Source organism: Lepidochelys kempii, chromosome 6 (assembly GCF_965140265.1).
Source record: "Lepidochelys kempii isolate rLepKem1 chromosome 6, rLepKem1.hap2, whole genome shotgun sequence".
In the NCBI taxonomy this organism is placed as follows: Eukaryota; Metazoa; Chordata; order Testudines; family Cheloniidae; genus Lepidochelys; species Lepidochelys kempii.
This window is the reverse complement of record NC_133261.1, coordinates 44,844,881-44,870,966: the sequence shown is the minus strand read 5'-3', so window position 1 is coordinate 44,870,966 and position 26,086 is coordinate 44,844,881. Positions and strand designations below refer to the sequence as shown.

Below are 26,086 nucleotides of genomic sequence, written 5' to 3'. Positions count from 1 at the left end.
ATGCTATTTCATCATCCTGAAAGTTCTTCTGGGATGCACAGTGCTGCTATGAATCCCATACACCCTACATGCTGGGTATGGTACAGTGTGAATGCAAACACAGATACTTACTTTATATCATCTTCCAAAATAAAATCCTCAATTAAAAATGAAACATTCTAAATGATTTTAAAACGTCCAAAAATAGTTCCAACCTAACATTGTCAGAATGCCCTGAAAGCTCCAATAAAAGGAATTATTTTTAAACAGTTAGGAAACGACTGCTACTGTATTTCTAAACTAGTCAGGCACCTTTACTGCAAGTTACCACCATGTAAACCACCATGGCCCAGTAAGCACTAATCTTAGTTTCACCAGATTTTTAAAAGACAATAAATATCACTTTATGTAAAAAATGTAATGGTCTTGATTTGTCTCCTCTACTAACATTAAATCACTTGAGTATAAACAAAACCCAAACAAAATATTTAAGATGGAGTCAATATAAAACTCTGCTGGTCTGGTGGCAAAAGTAATTTACAGGAACGTTGTTAACTTTAAATCTAGATAGTTTCAAAGGAGTCAAAGTTAATTTCAGGCATTATGCCTGTCCCCAAATTCTATTTGTTTTTGCTTTTAAAATCTTTGGACCTGATCCTCCAGAGAGCTCCATGTTGCAAATTCCCATAACTCTTGTAAGACTGAGCATTTCAGAGTAAGCAATATTGCCTGTCTGTCCCTGTGTGAAAGAGCCACACAAAGGACAGGGAAAACTGATTACACAGGGGAAAGAAGGAAACTAGCTGCAGAGAGGTGCTATCCAATACATTGAAAACAGGATTTTTCCTTTTAGAATAATCTTACCAATTAGTTATGAAGTAAACATTTCTCAGGCAGAAGTGCAAGTTTTAAACTGACAGCTTCCCTTCAACTCACAGCACGTTTATGGTAATGATGACCAGGCCTCTGATAACTAAGATAAATATTTCTCTTGTCCCTCCCAAAATACAAACTCCTTTACAAAGCAGCCTACAAGCTCCCGTCTCTAGGATATCACCATCATTATTTGCACATCGTATCAGGCAGATAGTTACTGCAGTAACAAAGACCGGTCGCCCCGCCAGCGCCGGGCCAGACTCCTCTCCGGGCGGCGGCTCCAGCCGGTTCAGACGCCTCCACCCCACCCGCAGCTTGGCCCGAGGGTTCCCTCCGCAGGCCGGCCAGGGGGAGACTGTCGCGTGGGGCAGTAGCAGCCGCACTTACCTGCGGGCGGGGGGGGGGCGCCGCTGGCTCTGCCCGGGCTGCACCCCCTGTCACCTCGTTCTCTAGCCTCACGGTGACCAAATTCAAACACAAGCGGCCCGCCTGCCCTCGCCACCTGATTGGCCTGCGCTGTAATGACGTCTCTAGTGCGACCACGCCGAGGGCAAGCGGGACTCTTTTGATCCGAGCGGGGATCCGTCCAGGCTCAGTAAAGCACTGGAAGGTCAAGTGGTGGGGGCAGCGCTACTCTTCCTGCTAGGAAAACGTGCCCCGTGCCTACGGGCTCTGTGCTTATTCAGCTTGTTCCTTTTGGGTGTTATCACGTGAGAAAGGGGAATATAATTCCGAGAAGCTCCCTGCAGGGTCCTGTTCTGCCTGGGGGTGGGAGACAGGTGGCCTACCGGGCGGGCTAGCAATCCATCGTGCACAAAGGGGTGAGTGGGAGAAGTTGCATTAAGCCCCTGGGTGGGGGTGCGCATACTCAAGGGGGCTGCAAGTCATGTTATACTGTATTTGGATGAATAAATCACAAATAGTTGTACAGGTAGCTGAGCAAATTTTATAACAGAACTGGTGAATATTGTAGAAATCAACTACATTTCACTTTAAAGGCAAACGACTATTCGCAAACCATCTTTTGCACTATGCGTTTGTCTCTACATATTGCACACACAGGCTCACAGCAGGAGCCCAGCAGGAGTGCTGCATCGTTGCTCGAGTGGGAACGGGTCTGCACGGGTGCAACAAGCCCCACTTCTAGCATCAAAATTCATTCAAGAAGAAGATTAGAACAGAGATTGGGAAACTAACAAATAGATAAGCATGCATGCCCACAAAGTATTGCTGGATTGGACTAAAACTTTACTCAGCCTAATGATTGAAGTCGTGACTGGCACTTCTGTAGTAGGCTGTGTACACAACTTGGTGGTGGTGGTTGTGTTTGTGTGTGAGTGAGTGAGAAGTTGGTATGTACCTGAGGTAGATTTATGTATATAGAATCGATGCATATGTTTCTATGCAGCTGAGAGGTAGGTGTAGGAGTAGCATGGGTTGTGACACTAATGACAAGTAAGTGTCGGAGATAAAACCCCAAACAGGGCGAAACCCTGACCTGGGCAGGTCCCACATATCTGCCACTGGCAGATACTCGAGGTGTCTTTTAAAACGTTCGCAACGTTGCATAGCTTTTCATGCCAATAAAGTATTACTGTATTTAATTGCATATGACGGGATGGGGCGTGTGCATTTGTATACGTGTGGGTTATGTACAGGAAGTGGTAGTATGCAACTGACAAGCATGTAAGTGGGTTTGTCTGCAGTTGGCAGGCGTGCTGATTGGTGTTGTTCAAGGGGAGCGTAGTGTGTATATACAGGGGGCAGGTGTTTGTATGTGGCTGTGCACAGAGCGGAGCCGGTGCGGAGATGGGAAAGGGGGCTACAGGCAGGATCGAATGTGGGGAGTTCACGGGGCTGGCTTGAGGCGAGTGCAATGTGGCTGTTGAGCGAGGGATACACCACGGTGGGGCCCCGGGCAGTTGGGGAGATCTGAACGGGTTCGGGGGCGGGGGGCGGGCACTCCCCTCCGGGCGTTTACGTCTCCCTGGTCCCTCAGGGATCCTCTGCTCCCACATGAGACAGGTGGGGGCCGCCGTCGCGGCAGCAACATGCAGGCGGAACTGAAGGCACCGGTGCCTTGTTGTGAGGGGAGGGGAAGCCGGGGCGGCTCGGCTCGGCTGTGCATTCATACCCCGGCAGCGAGAGAGGGGCGGCGGCGTGATCTGCAGTGAGTACCTTGTTCCGACTCCCACCGTCTCCGCGGCCTGCAGGGCGGGGGGGGGAGAGGAGAAGCAGGCGGGGGCGGCTCGGCTGGAAGAGGGGGGTAAGGGGTGGCCGGCCGGCCCTCTACCGCTCTCGGGTGTAGAGACTTCGAAGCCTCGTTGTAGACGCACAGTAAAACCAGACGCCGCGGAGCCATCCGTTGAAAACGAGTTAACGGTCCCTGTGGTGCTTTCGTCTCTCCCCCCTTTGGCTAGAGCGCTCGTCCCACCCGCTGTGGGAGGATGCTGCTCACCACCCCCACTCCTGCCGCCCTCCACGCCCGGGGTGTGGGGTGTGTCGCAAGCCCAAGTGCTCGCTGAGGTTTTATCTCCTGTTCATTCACCCTTCTGCACCGGAGGCTGTACATCTTCTCTTCCTAAAGTCGCATTTCAACAAATGACAGCAACGTGTTCGCTTACAAACTCCCAGTACAAACAGCACATCGAAATGCTAATTGGCATGAATTTTAGAAGAAATGTGACTCTTGCTTTTTAAAACAAAAAGTTGCCTAAAATGAGAGTGCTGGGAAGTAACTTATCAATATATTTTTCTGGGATATGAATCGTGTTTGAATATAATATATATGTATAACGTCTTACTGGGTTCATATGACTACATAAAGCAATTCTGGTTAAGGATGTAGACAATAAAATGATTATTAATGTTGGCTCTGATCTTGTAGTGATCTCTATGAGAGTGCCATAGTCTGTTTAGAGAGAGCTCACTGCAGGATCAGGGCCATAGTGTGAGGCATACTTCTGAATTAAATAAGGAGACAAGCACCTTTTCAACAATTTTATCTCCAGTATTGTAAAGTTCGCTTATTTGGCCTGCAGTTACAGGGTGGGATAAGCCGATTGATGGTAGCTATTCATAGTTATCTTATAGGTAATTTTATCCATCAGTAATTTAAACAGTTTCTGGAGAACAAGAAAATATCTGATTACAGAGAACTTGCCTAATTTGTTTATCTTTTAAAGTGTGGTGCAATTTAACAGGTGGGGCGTAGATTATAATGAAGGTAACTTTCTTAAAATGATTGTTCAGCATGTTCCCATTTTGTGGCAAACAATAGAAATGACTGAATGATGGGTAGACCTGAATAAATAGAATAGATTAAAAACTGGGTAGATAAATTGCATCATGGGATTAGACATTGTCTCCATTAATAATAGAAATACAGTATGGCATATTGTCAGATGGCCTTATGTCTGTGTTTTCTTTTTTGCCTGTTAAAAGAGCATATGAAATGTGGGACTGAAGGAGGTATTTGCTCAGAAAACAAATGTAAAATTCCTGTAAATAAAACCCGTCTTTTTACCTCTTTGCAGCTAAATGCCAATTCATTCTGTTATGAAAATAAAAGATTAGCCTAAAGTAGTGGTTCTCAACCTATTTACCATTGTGGGCACATATGCAGCTCTCTGTGTTATGTGGGCCGCAGCCACAAAATATATATACTACCTGTATGGCCCCAAGGATGTCATATGCTTTGATTGGCCTGCAAACAGCTTGTGGGTTGAGAAGCACTGGCCTAAGGGATATAGCACTCCACTACTAAAATAAAGAAGGTAGGTGTACTCTTACTAGTTTGTCATCTAGGTATGACTTCGTATAAAAGAAACGTATGGCATGTTCACAAACAGTATGAAACTTATAAAAATAGGTATTCCTGAGTAGACAAATGGTCTGACGTTTCATTTCTCACCCAATGTTTGATGTTCTGAAGTATGAGATTTGATTACATGATGTTATCGTGTACTGCTACAAATGTTTTTATTGATCATAACATGATTCTGGCACTGTATTAAATCCAACTACAGCGTTGGACACTCATCATTTTCCTATTTTAACTGGTTACAGGGAACACTACAAAATTAATTGCGCTGTGGTGCGCTGATGTTGAAAGCATGTTAACCATTACAGAGGAAGGCAATACTTTTTTAAAGTAATGAAGCCTAGTTGGCTTTACTTGTATACTTTGTACTCAGATCTGATCACATATCATTTACCATGTACTTAATTTTAATACTAGTATCCTCAATATGTTATGCCACAGTCAAAGTCATAGGCTAAAGAGGAAAGAAAAGTATTATGGTAATACTTAAAGAGAAGCACTGTGGCTTGGAGCATCCATATTGGGTGGAGGGCCTTGGAGAAATCATCATGAAAGGAAACCACCATTGGAGATTATAGTGACGACTGTGTATCTAAATTTCTGCCAATGTAGTGTTTCTCTGGGACTTTGTACCATGGGATGTGTGACTGCTTTTTTTTACTTCCACGTCCTTCCCCAACCTATTATTTAAAATGCTTACTTTAAAATTATTTCCAATATTTATTGTTTTTCCAGGTTGGCCTAACTACAGTATGGTGCTGTTTCGGTATTTGTGCCAAGTCTACAAACGATGGCTTCTGTCCAGTTTAGAAACTAGCTCAGTAAATGTAGGTATTTGGGCTAGAAATATACATTCTTCAGCAGAAAGGCTGGAAGTGACTTATGAATATGGAATTAAAAAGCAAATGATGCATAACCATGAAGTTCAAAAGCTACATCAAAGTGCAGATGATGAAGATTGTAGAAGACCACACATACCAGTGATGGTAAAAGAAGTTGTTAATTGTTTATCACCCCAGCAGGGGCAGGTGAGTTAAATGATTTCTTAAAGTCATATATAATGTTTTTCTCCAAATTTGGATTGTCACTCTGTATTGTCCTAAGATAATTATTTATTTGGTAGAGAAATAAAAAGCACACTCTGCAACTTGTGCTGCTAAGACCTCCACTGTATTAAATTGATTTGTGATTCAGATTAAGGTTTTATGTGTACCATCACAGGATTCTGTCATCTTGTACCCTGGAAAATAAAATTTATAGTTATGTGTCAAAACTATATTAAATGTTTGTATATTCCCCTGCTCCTATATCCAGTCCTGACAGATGAGTTCTATTGGGTCACTTCTGCTCTACATTCCTAGAGTACCATAGGTAGCAGGGAATTCTCAGTTAATGAAGTTCTGATGAAATAGCTGCTTCTTGTAGGCTTCAGGGCATAATGCAGGACATATGTCCAATTAGGTCGTAAACTGAATGGTGTGTATATATAAGTGGTTCTCAACCAGGGTCCTGGGGGCCGCTAGCAGGTTTCCGGGGGTCCTGCAAGCAGGGCCAGCATCAGACTCGCTGGGGCCCTCGGCAGAAAGCTGAAGCCCTGAGCTCTACCACCAGAGACTGACACCAAAGCCTGAGCGGCTTATCTTCACGGGGGGCCCCTGTGGCATGTGGTGCTGGGCAGTTGCTCTGCTTGCTACCCTCTAATGCTGACCCTGGCTTTTATATGCAGAAAACGAGTTGTGCTACAGATGGGCCGTAGAGGTTTTTATAGCATGTTTGGAGGGGGAAGCTCAGAAAGAAAAAGGTTGAGAACCCCATGTGTGTGTATATGTGTGTGTGTATATATATATATAATTATGGCTGGTCCTGGGATTCTTTTATTAGATTTTTTTTTTCCTGGTGCTTATGAAACTCAGTGGGACTTGGGCTCCTAATTCCCTTAGGATCCTTTGAAAACAAATCCTGTGCGTGTCATTTGTGTGTTTTTTAATGTGGTGGTGGCATTTAGCTGCAAAGTACCTAACTGCCAAAGCACTTAAAATAAATAGAATATTAGGACTCAATCCACCAAACAATTAAATATGATTAACATGTTTGGGTCTGAGATATCTTAAATATGGTATTGAATTGAAAGGATTCTATTTACAATGTTGCATATTTACAATTCAGATGTGTTGATCTGTGAAATTTAGTTGTTTTTCTTTGGAATGTTGGCTTCCTGTGAGTTTATTGTTCTTTTGTTATCTCTGGGAGGCTTTTTCTGGGAAGAAATTATGATATATGAGTGTTAAATGTTTTAAAACACTGGTTACTTACTGTAAATAGTCTGTTTTTACAATAGTTAAACAAGTGGCATCTTTCAAAATGACATAAAGCCCAAGAATGGAAAAATGACGCACAGAGTTTATAACATGTCCAGGAATCAAAAGGGTTTCCTATGGTCAGGTGAAATCCCTTATGAAGCCATGATTTGTGACCTTCTGAGGATTTTTGTGGTCTTGAAATTGATGGGTGACTTTTGGATGAATTGAGAAACCAAATATGAAAGAAGAGAGAGAATTTTTTAATTTCATAGCATAACTTTTGCAATATGTGCATCACTAATTGCTTACTTTACGCAGTTCAAGATATACAACACATGCCAGTCAAATATACATTGATAGAGTTTATAAATAGGTCTTCTGGGTCAGAATTAAGATGAATTTTTACATGTGAACTGATAACTGAGTATGTAAACTGTAACAGTGATACCTGTAAAATATCTGTTTTTAATAATAAACTAGTTTGCACAAGGGGTATATTACTTAAACTTATTGAAGTAATTTTTTGGACTAATTCATAGGTTCTAACTATTAATAGCAAGTATTTTTATAAGTAATTTGAGAGAGAAGGTACATTCCTTTGTATGAAATGAGGACAATAAATCTCTCCTACCTGGCAAAATGCTTTGAGAATTTTTAATGATAGGTTATAAATGTAAGGTAGTTTATTATTATTTAATGTCAGCCACCCTACCCCTCCATCAGAATGTTGGTGAATTTTCAGTTTAATGCATATTACGTGGATGTTCAAATCTTGTACAACCGAGGGTCATGCTAACAGCTTTTGATGAATAAAAGGACAGGGTTTTCAATAATTGGAACAGATTGAACTTGTCCTCATCATGAACATGGAGGTGTAGCCAGTGGAGACTATAGGAATCCGTGTGAGTTGCTCCATCTGTCAATTAAGATGGAACTTTGTATGCTGGCACTTGCATTTTTCAGATTTCAACTCTGTATAGTCAAAATGAAGACATCAGGAGACCAAACTGCAGACTTGTTCAGGGGAGAGTACAAGTGATATGGTTTTGTGTGTGTGTTAGCATGTATATCAGTGGTGGGCAACCTGTGGCTCATGGGCCGCATGTGGCCCATTAGGATAAATCTGCTGGCTGGCCATAAGACAGCTTGTTTACATTGACTTTCCACAGGCATGGCCACGGTTCACAGTTCCCAGCCAATGGCAGCTGCAGGAAACAGCATGGGCCGCAGTTTCCCACAGCTCCCATTGACCAGGAACGGTGAACCGCAGCTACTGGGAGCTGCGGGTGGCCGTGCCTGCAGAAAGTCAATGTAAACAAACTGTCTCGCGGCCCGCCAGTGGATTACCCTGACAGGCTGCATGCAGCCTGTGGGCCACAGGTTGCCCACCACTGGTGTATATTATTTTTTACACACACACACACTCTCACTCTCTCTCTCTCTCTGTTAAAAGAACGTAGTTAAAGTTGCAAAGTCCAGCATTTGAAAGTTAGGAAATGATAGTTTCATGATTGCCTGTCCAGCCTTAATTCTGACCCCTTGTGTATCTCTGCTCTGTACCGACTGAAGCGGGGATTGTATAATTAAAGACTGTATCATAATGTATTTCTTAAATTTTCAGTGGTTGACTTTGCGCCCGAAACAACATTCTTGTAAGATATGTATTTGTGTCTGTGTGTGTCTGTCCGGGTCATATTAGTCTTTTTTTTTTTTAATTTATTTATTTTTAAAGAAAAAAGGTAAAACCAAATTCTTTGACTATCAAGGGGATTTAGGCTTCTATGTACCTAAGTCCCTTTTGAAAATAAGAAATAGGCTCCTGAATCAGTTAGGCATTGCCACACTGAACACACCCATGTCTAGATACCTTTAAAAATCTCTGGGCCTAAGTTTTTTGTGCAGCCTGCCTGATTCAGTGGTCGTCATCATCAAGGCAAATCCGAAGGGAACATTGCCTCCCTGCAGATTGAGCATCACTCAGATTGATCTCTAGCTAAATCCTTAAGACATCTGGCTGGATGTTCAGTCTATGTCTGTCACTGGTGATCTGATAGTGCCACTGAGTTTTTTTTGGCCATAGAGTGGAATTCCTTGGTAAACATGCTCTACAATTCATTGGTTTTTAATCCTAATAATATGTCTGTACCAGGACAGCTGCTGAAACCAAACCAGTTCTGATAGGGTAGTTGCTAGTTTCAGCTATAAATATCATCATTGCTGATCTTGTCCTGCCACTTATTGTGGAGCAGCTGATGAAATGAAAACATTAATCCACTGCTCCTCAGCCTTCTTCAGCCCCCACATATCACCACTTTACTATAAAGTTGGTATAATTATGATTCTATGGATTCACAGATTTGAGGCAAGGTTGATGTCACAGTGTCTCCACAGAGGCCACTAAATGGCTAGAAACATGAAGCAACTGCTGTTATACAAGCGTTCATGTATTTCGAGCATCCTCCAGAACTGTTTATGGTGTTGCCCAGATGTTTGACAGTCACCATCTGTTTGCTATTCTGTCTAAAGAGGTTAATAATAAACTGGTTGTAATTTGGATTTGGAGGCTGCTTAATGGTAATGGACAAGGATTTAGTTTGGGATTAACCAAATCGATGCATGCTGCTTCTTGCCCAACCAGACTAGCTGTCAGCTGCTGTGATTCACTATATTGTGCCAACAAGACAATTTTATCAGTGTATTGGAGATCTCAAAGTAGGATGGTGTTCAGCTCAGTGTCATCAGCGACTTCCTCTTTAAACTTATCCATCAACCAGTCAGTGCCGATATTGAACAATGATGGTGACAAGATGCAGCCTTGCCAAACTCCTGTGGAAATCGGAAACTGCTGTGTACCTACCGTTAGCTTAAGCACACATGCTTCATTCTGTGATTTTGGAGATAACAGGAGTTTCTTATGTCTTAGAATGGTGCAGTTCGTCACTCAGGAAATGCCAGTGGATTTCTTTTTGGGGGAGGAGAAGGGAACTCCTTTTAAAAAAAACCAAAACACAAAAGGAACTAGAATCAAGTTTTTGTGTGGAATGACACAGCCAGATTAGTTGGGGGTATTGTACACCTAAATCTAGGCTTAACTGAAATTTCATTTTAGCTTTATGGTTCACTGTTGGAAGACATGATTGATAACCCAATAAATCTTTCTGAATGAGTTCCTTTGTGTTTTGCAAAGTAAACTGTTACTGCTGCTTAAGTAAGTTCAATAGAAGATCCACAAAATCCCATGTGCTTTATCTGGGATTCCATCACTGTTAACGGATCCAAGTGTAAACAGCTTTTTGTCACTTTTAAAAACCATAGCAGGTGTATCAAGTATTTGAAGCATTAAAAAATATCAGGTGTTTTAAAGCTTTCAGAGCCTGCAGTTTTAGTTCTTTGCAAATAAATAGGGTATAGTCAGTGACAGCGGGTCAGCTGGGTTACGCTAGTACAAGGGTCAACAATAAAATGTTAAGTTAAATTCAGAGTCTGTATCTCACTGAGATGAATGGTGGAACTTCACTCAGTGCTATAGTTTTGTCATCTTGGCTGTAGAATCAGGGCAGTGTTGCATTGATTTACATTCTTATCTTCATAAGCAGAAAGGCTACAATCTCTGTGTGTGTGTTTAATATGTGTATGTAAAATATGCCAGAGTTCCTTAATATTTGGAACTTGTTTTTTCCCCACATAAGAGGATTTTTCTTATCCCTGCTTTGAACACAGTATGTAATATGAAAGTTGATGTCAGCCTTTATTTCCTTCAGTATCTGGAAACCTAAGGAGTAGAGTAATATGTGGAAAATTGTATAGGGAGTGGATACTCCCATTCTAATTTTGGTCAGTCAGTAGGTCTTTAAGGTTATTTATAGTGCTTCCTAACAACATGCATGTTGACTCTTTGTGAATTTTTAGTCAAGTATTAAAAAACAAATAAAAAGGAAGTTTCTGGGCATTTGGTGCTGATGAGAAAAAAAGAGAACTTCTGCACTAATGATATGTTTACCTCCCTCCCCCCCCCCCAGTAAATATTCTTGTTGGCTGTCTCCTACAAGGAATTGATCTGTCATATACTTAAGCAATAGTGTTTTCCAGTTACCTTCATAAGTCTCTCTTTATTGCTTTAGAGCCTGTTTCCATCAAGTCCCTATGGTAGTGCATTCTCTGAAGCACATAGTACAAATGAATCTCTATCCATCTAGTTCATTTTCTCTTCAATGAAAAGTCTGTTGCAGTAAATTCACAGAAAAGTAATTTCCTCCTTTTGAATTCATTATATTGACTAAACTGTATTTTAGTTTTTTTTTCAGTCCACCACTGTTCTTTACACTTATTTGATAACTGTTGTCTGGACAACTTCAGTTTTCACAGTTCCCTTAATCTTGAAGGGTAATAAAAAAACAAGTGCAACTCCTCAGAGTGCATATCTGATTCATCCACAAGCAATTATTTTTCTTCCTAGCTTTCATCTTGATTTTTACTAGTTTCCCCCTTGTATCAATCATTTGCTTTAATTACTCTCTCTTGCATCACATAGATGCGCTGATATGAAAGGGAGTTTCACTATCACTGACTTTTAATATATTTACCAGAGGATGAAACTTTGAATTTTAATTTATTCTCATATGGGATTTGTAGTAATGTTTCTGAGAGATTGCATATCCATAAGAAACTAACATTTGGAGTGCTTCAGAACAGACATCATGTTTGATGTGTAATATCTAAACTCTGTTTAAGACAAGAGGAAATGTGTTATATCTGATCCAGGTGTGAATAAGAAATATAATAAATTACTGCCTGATGACATCTACATTTCCACTTTAAACACAATAGCATCCTGTTCTAGGGTAACATGTTTTTAAAAAAATGCTTTCTAATCTATGCTAGGTAGGCAAACTTGTTAGGGTTTTTTTAATGGTTTTGCGTAAAATTGTCATGTGTCTGAGTTGGAGGGCAGGGGGAACAGTCCTGCAGCTCTCTGATCCTTTGGTGTGTAGCCTGCTTAGTAGAAACAAGGTTAAATCAGATGCTAGTTTTATCAAATGAGACAGTTTGTTTATACAAATAAACCCCATCTCGGAGCTTCCCTGACCTTGCTTCCCCTGTCCAGCTGGGACATTGTGCAGAGGGACCCTCTTTGTTCTCCTCAGAGTTCTGCATGTCTGTTCCCCTCTACCTCCCATAGATGTGCAAAATGCAGCAAGCAGCTATAACATGAGGCACAAATTTTTCAGAGGCGTCTTTCCTTCAGTCTTCCAAATGCACACTTCACTGTTATTTTACAGCTGCTCAGAGTATAGTTGGTCAGTTCCTTTCTCATATCCAAGTGTCCAGTAAGGGTATGTCTACACAAGCTGTGGCAGAAAGTTCCAGAAGCTGGGTTGACAGACTGGCTCACAGGGCTCATGCTGTGGTGCTAAATACAGCTGTATAGATAATGTTGTGGCACCAACTGGAGCTTGTGCTCTGAAGCCTTCCCTAGGCTTTCAAGTCAAAGCCCGAATGTGTACACAGCTGTGAATAGCATTGTAGCACGAACCTGAGTCTATCCACCCAGGCTCAGACTTGCTGCTGCTCACTGTGTGGACATACCTTTAAAGGTTTCATAAGCTTGGTCTCCTAGAATGACGGGAGAAATGTCTATAATGGTCTTCAGTTTTTCATTTAAAAAACTTATAAGTTCTAAAGATCCTGGTCCTTTCCAGACTACCCTAACTTAATATTGATGAACCTACCTCAGTGATCAACAGGACTTGCACCATTGTGAAGAAATACCCCTTTCATTGATGAACGCTGAGGTCTGGTGTTTGGGGAGGAAAATAATAGACATGAAATCCCCTAAATGGCTCCTAGACAATTTGGGATCTCCTACTTGCAAATCTGTCAGTAACCTGTGCATTACCTATCTTTATCCCCGGGGGTGGTAACACCCTCTTAATAACAGTGCATGCCTCCCAAACAGTAACCCAGTAGTCGATCTGTCAATGTCAAACTGGTTAGCTACTGGCTGATAGAAATTGAGTGGTGAGCTTCTAGATGGCATTGATGGTCAAAGGGTTCTCTACACTGAGGGGAGCTCTAATGTTGATGTTTTGACACTGCAGCTCTGGGATGAGCTCTCTACCAATCTTGAGGAAAATTAGTCTTCCGCATCCTAAAGTTCTGCTGCTACTGCTGGTCATCCCAGTTCTTCAGCAGTATCCTTTCCCACCAGGCAGTGCTGGTTTGCTGAGCCCAGAAGCAGTGCTCCACCGAATGAAAATGTCATGCAGAAAAAAGTAATTTCTCAGTTTCTCCCTCCCTCTCCAAGTATCTGCCCCGCATCATGGCGGTTATGCTGGTTGCTGCCTCCTGACTCTTCCAAAGCTGGCTGCTTGACATCTGGGCCATCCTGTTCATATTAATGGCTGCTAGGATTGCAATGCTCAGCTGTGTTCATTCATGCTGCATCATAACTGTTGGAAAATGGTGCTGTATTACTAGAAGCTGATGAAGTATGGGATACCATAAGAGGAAAATCTGAGTTTGTTAGTTGATCCAAAGTCCCAGAATTCCGGTAAGTATCACACAATGCCTCATGAGAAAAATTTCAGAATACGTAGAGTCCAGTGGCAGAATATTGCACTATGGAATATCTGCCTAGAATGTTGTGTGGGGTTATTTTGAAAAAGCTTCAGAGCTGTGTGGATGCAGTGATTCACATGGGATTTAGGTAAAGATGGCATAAAGAAGCAGCGTGGATGCAGTCTTTCAATATAAAAAGAAAAGGAGTACTTGTGGCACCTTAGAGACTAACCAATTTATTTGAGTATAAGCTTTCGTGAGCTACAGCTCACTTCCTCCGATGCATTCAGTGGAAAATACAGCAGGGAAGATTTATATACACAGCGAACATGAAACAATGGGTGTTACCATACACACTGTAACAAGAGTGATCACTTAAGGTGAGCTATCACCAGCAGGAGAGCGGGGGGGAGGGAGGGGAACCTTTTGTAGTGATGATCAAGGTGGGCCATTTCCAGCAGTTGACAAGAACGTCTGAGGAACGGTGCGGGGGGGGGGGGTGGAATAAACAAGGGGAAATAGTTTTACTTTGTGTAATGACCCATCCACTCCCAGTCTCTATTCAAGCCTAAGTTAATTGTATGCAGTTTGCAAATTAATTCCAATTCAGCAGTCTCTCGTTGGAGTCTGTTTCTGAAGCTTTTTTATAAACTATGTATAAAGCCTGCTGCAGTTTCCACGATATGCATCTGAGGAAGTGAGCTGTAGCTCACGAAAGCTTATGCTCTAATAAATTGGTTAGTCTCTAAGGTGCCACAAGTACTCCTTTTCTTTTTGCGAATACAGACTAACACGGCTGTTACTCTGAAACCTGAAGTTTTTTTGTTGAAGAATTGCAACTTTTAGGTCTGTACTCAAGTGATCAAAGAGATTGAAGTGTTCTCTGACTGGTTTTGGAATGTGATAATTCTTGACGTCTGATTTGTGTCCATTTATTCTTTTACGTAGAGACTGTCCAGTTTGACCAATGTACATGGCAGAGGGGCATATATCACATTGGTAGATGTGCAGGTGAACGAGCCTCTGATAGTGTGGCTGATGTGATTAGGCCCTGTGATGGTGTCCCCTGAATAGATATGTGGACACAGTTGGCAACAGGCTTTGTTGCAAGGATAGGTTCCTGGGTTAGTGGTTCTGTTGTGTGGTGTGTGGTTGCTGGTGAGTATTTGCTTCAGGTTGGGGGGCTGTCTGTAAACAAGGACTGGCCTGTCTCCCAAGATCTGTGAGAGTGATGGGTTGTCCTTCAGGATAGGTTGTAGATCCTTGATGATGCGTTGGAGAGATTTTAGTTGGGGGCTGAATGTGATGGCTAGTGGCGTTCTGTTATTTTCTTTGTTGGGCCTGTCCTGTAGTAGGTGACTTCTGGGTACTCTTCTGGCTCTGTCAATCTGTTTTTTCACTTCAGCAGGTGGGGATTGTAGTTGTGTTTATTTTACTGTTCCTCAGATGTTCTTATCAACTGCTGGAAATGGCCCACCTTGATTATGTTCAGATAAATTTGTTAGTGTCTAAGGTGCCACAAGTATTCCTTTTCTTTTTGTGAATACAGACTAACATGGCTGCTGCTCTGAAACTTGTCAATTTAGATTTAAGAATTTTTAGATTGGTCTAACTGTTGGCAAATTGAAGGGACAAGTTAGAAGGAACCTGGATCCCTCTAGAGACACTGCTCCAAGAGCAGTTGACAATATGGTACCAGAAATGAGGGCGCCTTTAACTGCCCTGTAGAAAAGAAGACTTTTTTTTGCTCATTTATATACGCACGCACGCTGTGGAGGTGAATCAGCTCCTGAAATGGCTGGCTGATTCACAAGCAGGACAGCAACAAGTGTTTGAACAGATGGTGTCATACCAGCAACAGTTGTTACGACTAATGGTGGAATTGCTACAGGCTGCTACTCCTCAGGGTCCTGCCCCTCTGGGGAATACATTCCCCCAAACTTCAGGGAACCACTCTGACCCTGTTGTTTTCCAAGATGATGACAAATGATGACCTGGAGTCACTCTTGGTAATGTTCGAAAGTGTGGCCATGGCATCTTGATGACCCCCAGCCCAGTGGGCAGACAGCGTATTAAGGACTTGACAATGCAGTGGCCCAGGACTTTGAATAAATTAAGGCTGCCATATTTTTACTGGCTAGATCTGGATGAAGAAATGTATCCTTATTGCTTCTGCGATGAGCACAATCCCCACAAAAGCATGGCCACAGGTGATTGCCCAAAGGCTTAAGGACTTCTGCTGGCATTGGTTAAAACCATAGTCTCGAATGGGTCCCCAGATAACAGAACTCATAGTTATGGAGCAGTTTGTGCAGATTCTTCCATCCTCAGGCTGAGACTGAGTTTGCAGACACCAAATGGTAAACCTAGGAGGCACCATCCACCTAACGGAGGACAATATGATCACTCAAGCCATCTGGGGACTCTCTGTTGAAGAAGTAACTGCTCTAAATACACTGGAGAAGGAAACAGACTGAGTATCCCAGGGTGATGATAGCTCCTGTTGGGTAAACCCCAAGAGAACACATCCAGCTGACGGATCAAAGATCAGGATAGTTGACAGGTAACCCTCTCAGGTCTGTGGATAAGACTTCACCGAGATAGTTGGCCCATGACTTTAAGTGCCCCACCAGCCTCATGCCTACATGGGAACATGGCCCAGTGAAACTCGGAAAGAAGAAGACCTGGCTGCTAGAAGACAAGAGACAAACTCAATAGCCTGTCGCTTTTGTGGACAACAGGATCGCAGGTTTCACAACTGTCCCTACATGGAGTATAATTTCAGGCAGGTCTGGACAGGAGTGAACAGGCCTGGGGAAATTCACAATTCCAGTATCAGAGTAGCAGCCGTGTTAGTCTGTATCCCCAAAAAGAAAAGGAGTACTTGTGGCACCTTAGAGACTAACCAATTTATTTGAGCATAAGCTTTCGTGAGCTACAGCTCCGATGAGGTGAGCTGTAGCTCGCGAAAGCTTATGCTCAAATAAATTTGTTAGTCTCTAAGGTGCCACAAGTACTCCTTTTCTTTTTTACAATTCCAGTAGAAATGGTCAAAAGATGTTGGCTCATAGACTTAGAGTGTGAGCAGACATTTGTCTGGGAGTGGATAATTGGAATGGTGGGGAAGCTTGCAAAAAAGAAAATCTCTATTAAATGCATCTATGGGGATATTTTATAGTATCCCAGCAGGACATTAAAATTGACTGTTGATGGGAACCAAGGCTGGATTAAATTTTGTGTGTCCAGATCTCCCTTTCCCCATTATATTAGGCAGGGATTGGACATATTTCTCTGAACTCTTAAAGAAGCTTCCCTTAGTTCAAGAGTCCAGCGAAGACATGCTGGAAGAAGTGTTAGGGGTCCTGTTCCCTTTTAAGGACCCTGACCTACTTACCTCCCAGCCTAAAAGCAAAAAGTCCTGGAGAGAAAAGTAGATAGGAAAGGGCAGAGAGAGAGAATCCTTTTTTCATAGACATAATGGAGACCATAGACTCTGTAATTGGTACAGGCAATACAGAAGGTGCTAGAGAATGGCCTTCCACAGGCCCAAACAAAACACCCTCTCTACAACTGGACCTGGAAAAACAAACAGACTTCTTGTATGTCCCTTTGGAGTAAAGAAATGACAAGTCTTTGAGCTGGGCCTTCAAACAAGTTGCAGTGATAGATGACGGAGAGGTGGATCCCCTGAGAGCATGGCAGTCCAGTCATTTTTCTATTAAGAATGGACTTGTTATATTGCGTAAACCAGGACAAGCAGTCGCAAGAGATGCAGGCAAAACTACTAATATCATCATGAGCTCCTATAACTATCACACACAACACCATGTGCGGGACATCTTGGAAAGGAAAAGACATAGTCTAGGATCCTGGCTTGATACTTTTGGCCAAGGGTCCTTAAAGAAGTTGAGAATTTCCATGCATTGTGCCCCAAATGCCAATTAGTGGCCCTAAGGGAGTCCTGAAGGCTCCATTAATACCCCTTCCCTTGGTGGAGACCTCCTTTGAATGAATAGGAATTGGTCTTACTGGCCCTCTAGAGAAGAGTGCCTCTGGACATCAGCATAGAATTGTTATCGTGGATTATGCCACCCAGTACCTGGAAGCCACACCACTCTGGTCAACCAAAGCCAAGACTTTTGCTAATGAGCTGTTGCAGTCTGTGTGTGCATGGGGATTCCCAAAGAGATCCTGACAGATCAGGGAACAAATTTCACATCCTGGCTGATGAGAGAGGTCTGCAAGCTATTGAAAGTGAAAGCATTATGTGCAACCATGTGCCATTTGCAGACTGATGGTCTTGTGGAGAGAGTCAATCAAATACTTGAGAATGCTGAAGAAATTCGTTACCTGGGACCCTTGACATTGAGAGCAACTATTCCCAGCTCTGCTCTTCATCATTAGGAAAGAACTGCAAGCTTCAACAGTTTTCACCATTCTTATTGCTATACAGGTGACAGCCAAGTGGCATAGTAGATCTTGTACGGGAAACATGGGAAATCAGGCTCCGAGAGCTGAAAACAGTACAATATGTCTTAAAGTTATGTAAGAGACTGGAGTCTATGGAATCATATGCTAGAGGAAACCTCAAAGAAGCACAGGAATAACAGCATTCTTATAAAGGGGCGCGAATGAGTGTCTTCCAGCAGGGCGACAGAGTTCTATTACTCCTTCCAAACTCTGAATCAAAACTAATGGACAAGACCCTTACGAGGTGGTAAAGAAGGAAGGAACCATGGACTATTTTTAATCAACCATCCGAGAAGAAAAATAAAGGAACCACAGATTTACTATGTACATCTGCTGAAGCCCTGGAGAGCCAGGGAAAATCTCTTCAACCTGCCATATCCTGAGGAACTGGAACCCCAAATTAATGACTGCCTAAAAGAAAGCTCAGTGCCTGAGAGACCCTAAACCAGAAGCAAAAGGAACAGGCACTCCAACTGGTGGCTGCGGTTACAAAGGTATTCTCAGGTCACCTTGGGAACATTGGTGAGGCCTCATCTGGAGTACTGTGTCCAGTTTTGGGCCCCACTCCACAAGAAGGATGTGGATAAATTGGAGAGAGTCCAGCGAAGGGCAACAAAAATGATTAGGGGTCTGGAACACATGATTTATGAGGAGAGGCTGAGGGAACTGGGATTGTTTAGTCTGCAGAAGAGAAGAATGAGGGGGGATTTGATAGCTGCTTTCAACTACCTGAGAGGTGGTTCCAGAGAGGATGGTTCTAGACTATTCTCAGTGGTAGAAGATGACAGGACAAGGAGTAATGGTCTCAAGTTGCAGTGGGGGAGGTTTAGGTTGGATATTAGGAAACACTTTTTCCCTAGGAGGGTGGTGAAACACTGGAATGCGTTACCTAGGGAGGTGGTAGAATTTCCTTCCTCAGAAGTTTTTAAGGTCAGGCTTGACAAAGCCCTGGCTGGGATGATTTAATTGGAGATTGGTCCTGCTTTGAGCAGGGGGTTGGACTAGATGACCTCCTGAGGTCCCTTCCAACCCTGATATTCTATGATGTGCATGGCTCACTATCACATTAATATGGAACCTGGTAAAGATAATACAGGAAGGACCACTGACCAATCCCCAACAAATTGAGAGGGGCTGTTGAGAAAGAGCCCAGGACTGTGTTAGAATTCAAGGTAATAGAGGAATCCCCAGAGTGACTGGAGGAGTCCTATTGTGCTGGTTCTAAAACCGGATGGCTCACTGAGTTTCTATATAGATTTCAGAAAAAAGAACAGTTTCAAAATTTGATGCCCACCCCATTCTGTAGGTGGACGAACTCTTTAACTGGTTGGAAGAAACCCCATATGTCATCACTCTGAGTTTGACGAAGTGGTATTGGCAAATCTCTCTGACCCCAGGCTCTCAGGAGAAGATGTATTTTTCTATGCCACTGGGCCAGTTTCATTTTAAGATGATGCCCTGCAGATTACACAGGTGGCAGCTACAACTTTTCAATGTTAGATGGACAAATTACTTCAACAGCATAATCAACGTGTAGTAGCATACTTGGCCAATGTAGTCATTTTTAGCAAGGATTGGGATTCCCATCTGGATGAAGTAGCCACTGTTCTCTGATCACTGAAAGAAGCTGGTTAACAGTTAGTTAACAGCTAACCCTGCTAAATGTGCGATAGGAAAACAGGAAGCTATGGGACACATAGTGGAGGGCAAGTCCACCATTTGGTGGTTAAGGTTTATGCCTTACAGGCATACAAGACCGCCACCAAAAGACAAGTGAGGGCCTTCCTATGCCTAACCAGCTACTATCACTAGTTAATACCGCATTTGGAACCATGGCAGTCCCACTAACTGACCTAATTAAGGATACTATCCCAAGATGGGTTTTATGAATGTCCATCTGTGAAAGGGGCTTTCAAGAGCTCAAGGGCATATTCTGCTATCACATAGTGTTGTATTGTCCAAACTTGGAGAAGGAATTTGTATTGCAAACAGATGTATCCAAGGTAGGGGTGGGGGCAGTCCTTTCCCTAAAGGTAGATGGAGAAGAACCACCAGACAGTTTACATCAGCTAGAAACGCCTTCCTCATAAGAGAATATGATCAATGATAGAGAAGGAATGCTTGGATGTCAGGTAAGGGATAGTACCTACAGTACTACCTCCTATGGAATTAATTCACATTAGTTACGGTCAAACCACCTTGTGCTAGCTGACTATAATGAAAGAGATGAACCCAAGAATCATGAGATGCTACCTATCATTACAACCATGTGCCTTCCAGATAGAACAGTGGGCAGGATGTTTGCATCAGGATGCTCATTTTCTGTCATGAGAAGTAGCCTTCACTATGCAGGCCACTGTGTGGAAGGGACTCCCGCCTGGGAGTGTGCTAGCCACTTGCCCACACTAGTGGGACCAGCGACAGCTTCCAGTGAGCCTGGTGCCCGCCCCAGTGGGCGGGGCTGAAGGCAGTACAGCCACACTGGAGGAGCTGCCGGCACAGGACACTGGCTCCTGGGAGTGGTGGCCTGACATGCTACTGCTTTTGTTGCTGTGGTTCCTGGTAGAGCCCTGTAGCTTTGCAGATACAGATTTATATCCCCTGGGAGCCGCACAGGGCTCTACTGATAAACTCAATTTAGTGTAGAATTTATGGACTGGGTAATTGTAGGCAAATTGAAGGGACCCAGTTAGGAGAAAGCTGGGACCTCTAGAAAGACTGTCTGAGGTGTACTAGTCAGGTTTCAGCTCACAGATATGTGGGGAAAAGGGTGAAATGATTTTGTAGAATGGGGGAAAAGGTATTAATTTTTGCCTTGTGTTACAGAAAATTGACTGAATTTAATCTCATCAAATTAAAAAAAAAAAACACTCTTAAACACATGTGGCTAAGACCAACTGAAGATATTTTTAGCCCAGAGGAAGAATTATTTTGGAAAGTTATGAGCATTTGAAAATAGTGTGTCAAAATGGAAGCTGTTAGTGGTCTAGAGTGAGAAGTCCCTCAGATATAAAACTATGGGTATATTGAACTGTAGTGACAGCCATTTTCAATATATATTTTGATTTGAGACCACTGTGAAATTTACATCCCGTGCTTCCTCTTCCAGGTTTGAGACATGTGAGACAACTCCAGGGAGTTATAAAATATTTGGATTCTGGGTTTGTGATGGGCAAGACTCTTCTTCAAGGAGCATAGAGAGGGTTCCACCTCCATGTTTTCTTTTGTGTGGGACTCCAAGAACCTGCTTGCTACTGAAGAAGGAAGCTTGAAAGGGTATAAGGAGGAAGATCAGGCTGATAGCTGCAGCTTCACAGGGAAGCATCTTCCAGTTACAGTTTCTGGCCATATGATATGCCAACAAGGACCTCTAATTCTCATCTGCAGCATGGCTCTCAGCAGGCAGGCCTGGTTCCTCTCTTTGACAACAACAACATGGCAGCTCTCACTAGCTTCCCTCCATGTTTCTCTACTGTATAAGAGGAAGGGAGCCTGCAGCTGTTACTGCTGGAGAATAACAAGGGAACTTGGTCTGTCTACTGAGAGCCACACTGCAGATGCACCAGATTTCATTTCACTGTAATACTAAATTAGCTTGCTGCTATCACTCCATCATATAACAAATGGTAGTGCTTCAGGAGCCTATTTAAGGCACTGTGTTATAATAAAGCAAGATAAAATGCTTTTGGGTGACTCAGCTTAGTGGTGTCTATACTCCTCTCTCTCTCTCTGTTGTGATAGCATTAGTCTTTGCACCTCTTGGGTAAAACTAATAAAATTCACCAGAAAGTAATCTAAGCCCTTCAAATTTTAACTTGAGTGAGACTGTGGTCCCAGAAAGGATGATAATTAATATATGTAGCTACTCATTTCCTCCCCTTCTAGAACTGTGTACCTTATTAAGTCAGCCTTTTGGCTAAGGTTGCTTATTAAATATTTGAGTTCTAGTTTGCAAACAGTAATTGAGTCATCCTCCTTTCCCCCAACATACAAAATAGTATCAGGGTTCTAAGTTCATAGCAGGAGTGCAAGCGATAGCCACACTTTTCACACTCCTGTTTCAGAGAATTCCACGTTGTTTAGAGTTACACCTTTCTCACCACTGCTCATGCATAAAGAGGTTTTTTTCATATGATGGTGCTAGTGGGAAAACTAACAGGATCGTTATCAGCTTCTTACAGCATCTATGAAGGGATAAACCCCAATGTTCATGTCCTTGTAGAACTGGTCCTGTGCTGCTGGTAACTGGGGGTTACCTCCCGCATATTTTTACATCTTTTCTTTTTATCTTAGGTTCTTATGATACTTACATCATAGCATCTGATAACCGCACAGTCTTAATGTATTTATACTTGCAGTGCCCCTGTGAGGTAGGATAGTATTGTTCCCTGTTTTACAGATGGGGAAACTGGGGCACAGAGAGACTTTAAGTGTCCAGGGTCACACAGGAAATCTGGTGGAGCAAAGAACTGAATCTGGGTCTCTTGAGTCCTAGGCTAGTGCTCTAACCAATGAACCATCCTTTCTATCGTGCCCAACCCCCCGTCTTTCCAAAAAGAATGAACTTAAAGCCCTATGTATGGGTACTTTATTAAGTGACAATTACATTCCCCCCCCCCAAGATATTTGCTCCCTGTTCATCTCTGAGTTTTTATGACTATTGGAACCTAAATGGAATTTTACTTGAAAGTTGTTAAGGGGCTTAGAATTAGTATTAGCATCTTACAGATTGGGAAAAAAATAGTTCCCTGCTTTTATGTTCCAGCCCATGTGTCCTTATGCCACTTTCTTAACTCCTTTTTAATAAAAGTATGGACTCTGGGTCCATTTTGTTGCAAGCATCTGCTAATCTAAATATAGATACATTTAGTTATCTTTATAGTGCTGCTAAATTATATTTGGTTACTAATTTGTAATGGTATGTACAAAGTCCATCCATTTTGCTACTGTAGTTTCAGTATAAAGATTGGCACTGTGTTGCATATTCTTAATTTTGTATTGGGGTTTAAAATACAGTACAATCTGTCCCACAGTTAATAAAGCAATTATTTAAGAATTGTGTGAACCTGAGAAATACTCAAGGCAATTCTGACAGAAGCATAATTATTATATGGAAGTAAAGCTGCCTCATGAAGGACTTGTGCTTTCCAACTCCGTTGGGTGGTGAGTAACTCTTCTAACATTTACAGGATTTCTATTTTTTACGATGGAGTGACTAATACTTGAGACTCCATTTCAGTGATAATTTTGCCTGAGTCAGGAGTACATAATTCCATTCCTAATGTATACTTCTATCTCTTAAAATAAGATAATATATATACATTTTAATTGTAATTGCTCAGAATTTACGATATTTCTGTTTTGGAACAGCAAGTTCAAAGAAAAACAGTTGATAGTTGTAAAAAAGCACCTTGTCATAATTAGTTTTGTGCAGTAATCCATTGAAGTTGACAGACATATGTCCATTATTGTGTCCAAGATGCTTTTTTGGTATCCACCTGGACTCTGTGCTGTAAGAGTGGAATAACCTGCAAAGGAGATTGAATACCTCCAACAATGGGCAGATTCCACAAAGGGAGGCTAAATAGGGAGCTAATGGGGTTTTGATAGAAATCTACCAATACCAGCCAGAAGTAATGCAAGAGGATAAACTTAGATAAGAGGTCTTTTATATTTATAAATTATCTGATTCTCTTTTTGAATCAAAACTTCAAAACATCCAAACTTGTGTGCCTAAAATTAAATAGCATAGTCTAAGTACATAACCTGAATTTCAGCGTTTCTAAGCTCCTACTTCTTCAGTTGACTTCAGTGGCATTTGTGGGTGCTCAGCAGCTCAGAAAAAGGCCACTTGTTTCAAGGTCTAAATGTGGGTTTAGTTGCTGGACTTTATGTACCCATGATTGATAATATTGGCTAAGGTTCCTAGTTTGTAAAGCAGTATCATCTAGAAAAGAGCTGCCAATTGTATACCTAGAAATCAAGAATGCCCATGATTTATATCAAATGTATATTATCCTTTTGGTTGGCTGTCCCTAAATATTAAATAACAATTTATGCTTCGTTTTAAATTCATCCTTAGTAAAATTTCCACTAAATTTTAATTATACACATTTTTTGTTACAATTAAGGAAAGAAAGAAAGAATAGATTTTCCCTGAGAGAGAGTTGATTTCCTCAAATATGATTTTACAAAATATGGTGGCTAATTGAAGTCCTTTAGAGATTGGAATTTTAACAAAATTAGTTTCATTTTGGAAATTTTAATAATGACCTACTTGAATCATACTGTGGAAATATAAACTTTATGGAATTAGATTTAACAGCTTTGAGAAAAATATTACTTAACTGAGTAAAATTTATTGGCTGAATTTAATACATAGAAAATGAGATCTAATAGAACTCTACAAAGGAAGGTAGATGCTGTTCACTTTCGTTTCTTTCTCTTCTTCAACTAGCTCTGCTATTGAAACTCGACTCTTTTTTTTTTTACGCCTTTTTTTTTCTTCACACTTGTTTGGTGTCTTTCTTTTGTTTTACTTTTTCTCTGAGGTACTCTCTCTCTTTTTCTCTTGTATCTTTTTTTTTTTTTGGCTACCTTGAATTGACCTGTCTTTTTTTGGCAGTTAGTTCAGTTGAAGAAGCTGACTAGCGTTTGGAGGGCAGATTTTATACTCTGCAGGAAGTAGTAGTACATGATAACCAGTAGAGCATCTGATTCACAATCTACCTTGCTACCCTCAAGGGTCAGAATACATTAAGAGTTAATGGAGCTTTGCCAGTTTTGCATGAAGTCTAAGATTTAGGAGTGAGAATTCTTCAAAGAATAATAATTAAAAGCTAAGTAATTTCAGGTTGGGCTATATATGTTGGTTTGACCCAGAATATTGCCCATCTGTCAGGTAGTGCAAACCAATGAGAAACTATTATGCCAATGTTCAGCTCTCTATCTTGGCTATCACTCCAATTTCAGGTACTCTTCAAGGTCCTAGTCCAGTGATACTCAATTACCCGCAGGTTGATTTTGAGAATTTTATGACATGAAGCGGGCTATTTGCGCAGAAAGCTTACCAGAAAAAAAGCCTTCAGCTGCCAGTAAATAAAGACCTTTATTGCAACATAAGTATTAGTTTTTCTGTCTTTTAACAAAGTTTATAAATCAACATTATTACCTGTGTTTGTGACAATCTCTAATAGGAGAGGTGACATTGACTATCTCTGGCAAGCTTTGTGAAGCGTGGTTTGTAGGAGGTCAGGGCAAGGTGCATGTACCAGTGAAGGTGCTCATCTGTCAGGTGATTGCAGTGTTGGTTTTTTAAAATGTTCATGGTAGAAAGCCCGGATTCACGGAGGTATGTTGATCCGAACATCGTGAAAGATAGATGGCTAGATTCTGTCTATTCTGAAACTGATTAGCATATTAAGTCCAAAAGTCACAAAGTGCCACTTCTCTGAATTTTGCCTTCAAGGCATCTGAGTTCTGGAGCCTTACAATTTCAAATTGAAAGGCACCTTCATCAAATGAATCAAGAATGTTCTTTGCTTCAAACAGGCAATGTCCATCGGCAGAGAAAGCAAATGGATCGTGAACAAGGAAAAGCAAATCCTCGTAAAAGAGCTTTTAAAAAGATGATGTTGCAAGCTAGAAATTGAGCACAGGTAGTTCGCTAATCGCATCACAATACCCGTTGCTTTTTTCAAGTCCCCAGACAATTTACCGCACAGGACAGTCTGGTGAATGATGCAGTGAAGTGTATTAATGAAGGGCGTATCGCTTCCAAACGGGAAGCAAAGTCCTTCTCTTTACCTATCATGGAGGGACCTCGGTCTGTAACAAGCAAGTTTACTTTCTGCAGACCTAAACTTTTTTTTTTTTTTTCCAAAAAAGCCTTTTAGCTTTTCAAAAATGATCTGTCCTGTCTGTGTAGATTTCTAATGATATTAATTGTAAAATTTTCAAAGAAGAATTTTTGTAATAATAAAATCTAACAAACAGTCATAGCTGGGCAGTGTCCCTTAAATCACTGGATTCGTCCACTGCAAGAGACATGTATTTAGTGTTGCATTTTTTGTTTGTTTTT

General features: G+C 41.7%; 1 protein-coding gene across 1 annotated transcript in view; it reads left to right on the top strand.

Annotated features, from left to right (window-relative positions):
• Positions 1 to 1,509: 1,509 nt before the first annotated feature.
• Positions 1,510 to 26,086, top strand: part of METTL15 (methyltransferase 15, mitochondrial 12S rRNA N4-cytidine) — a 191,977-nt gene continuing 167,400 nt past the window's right edge. Inside the window, exons 1-2 of the mRNA XM_073347785.1 lie at positions 1,510 to 1,676; positions 5,414 to 5,706. Coding sequence (XP_073203886.1) covers positions 5,431 to 5,706 — 276 coding nt within the window. The 5' untranslated portion in view covers positions 1,510 to 1,676; positions 5,414 to 5,430. The remainder of the gene's footprint in view (positions 1,677 to 5,413; positions 5,707 to 26,086) is intronic.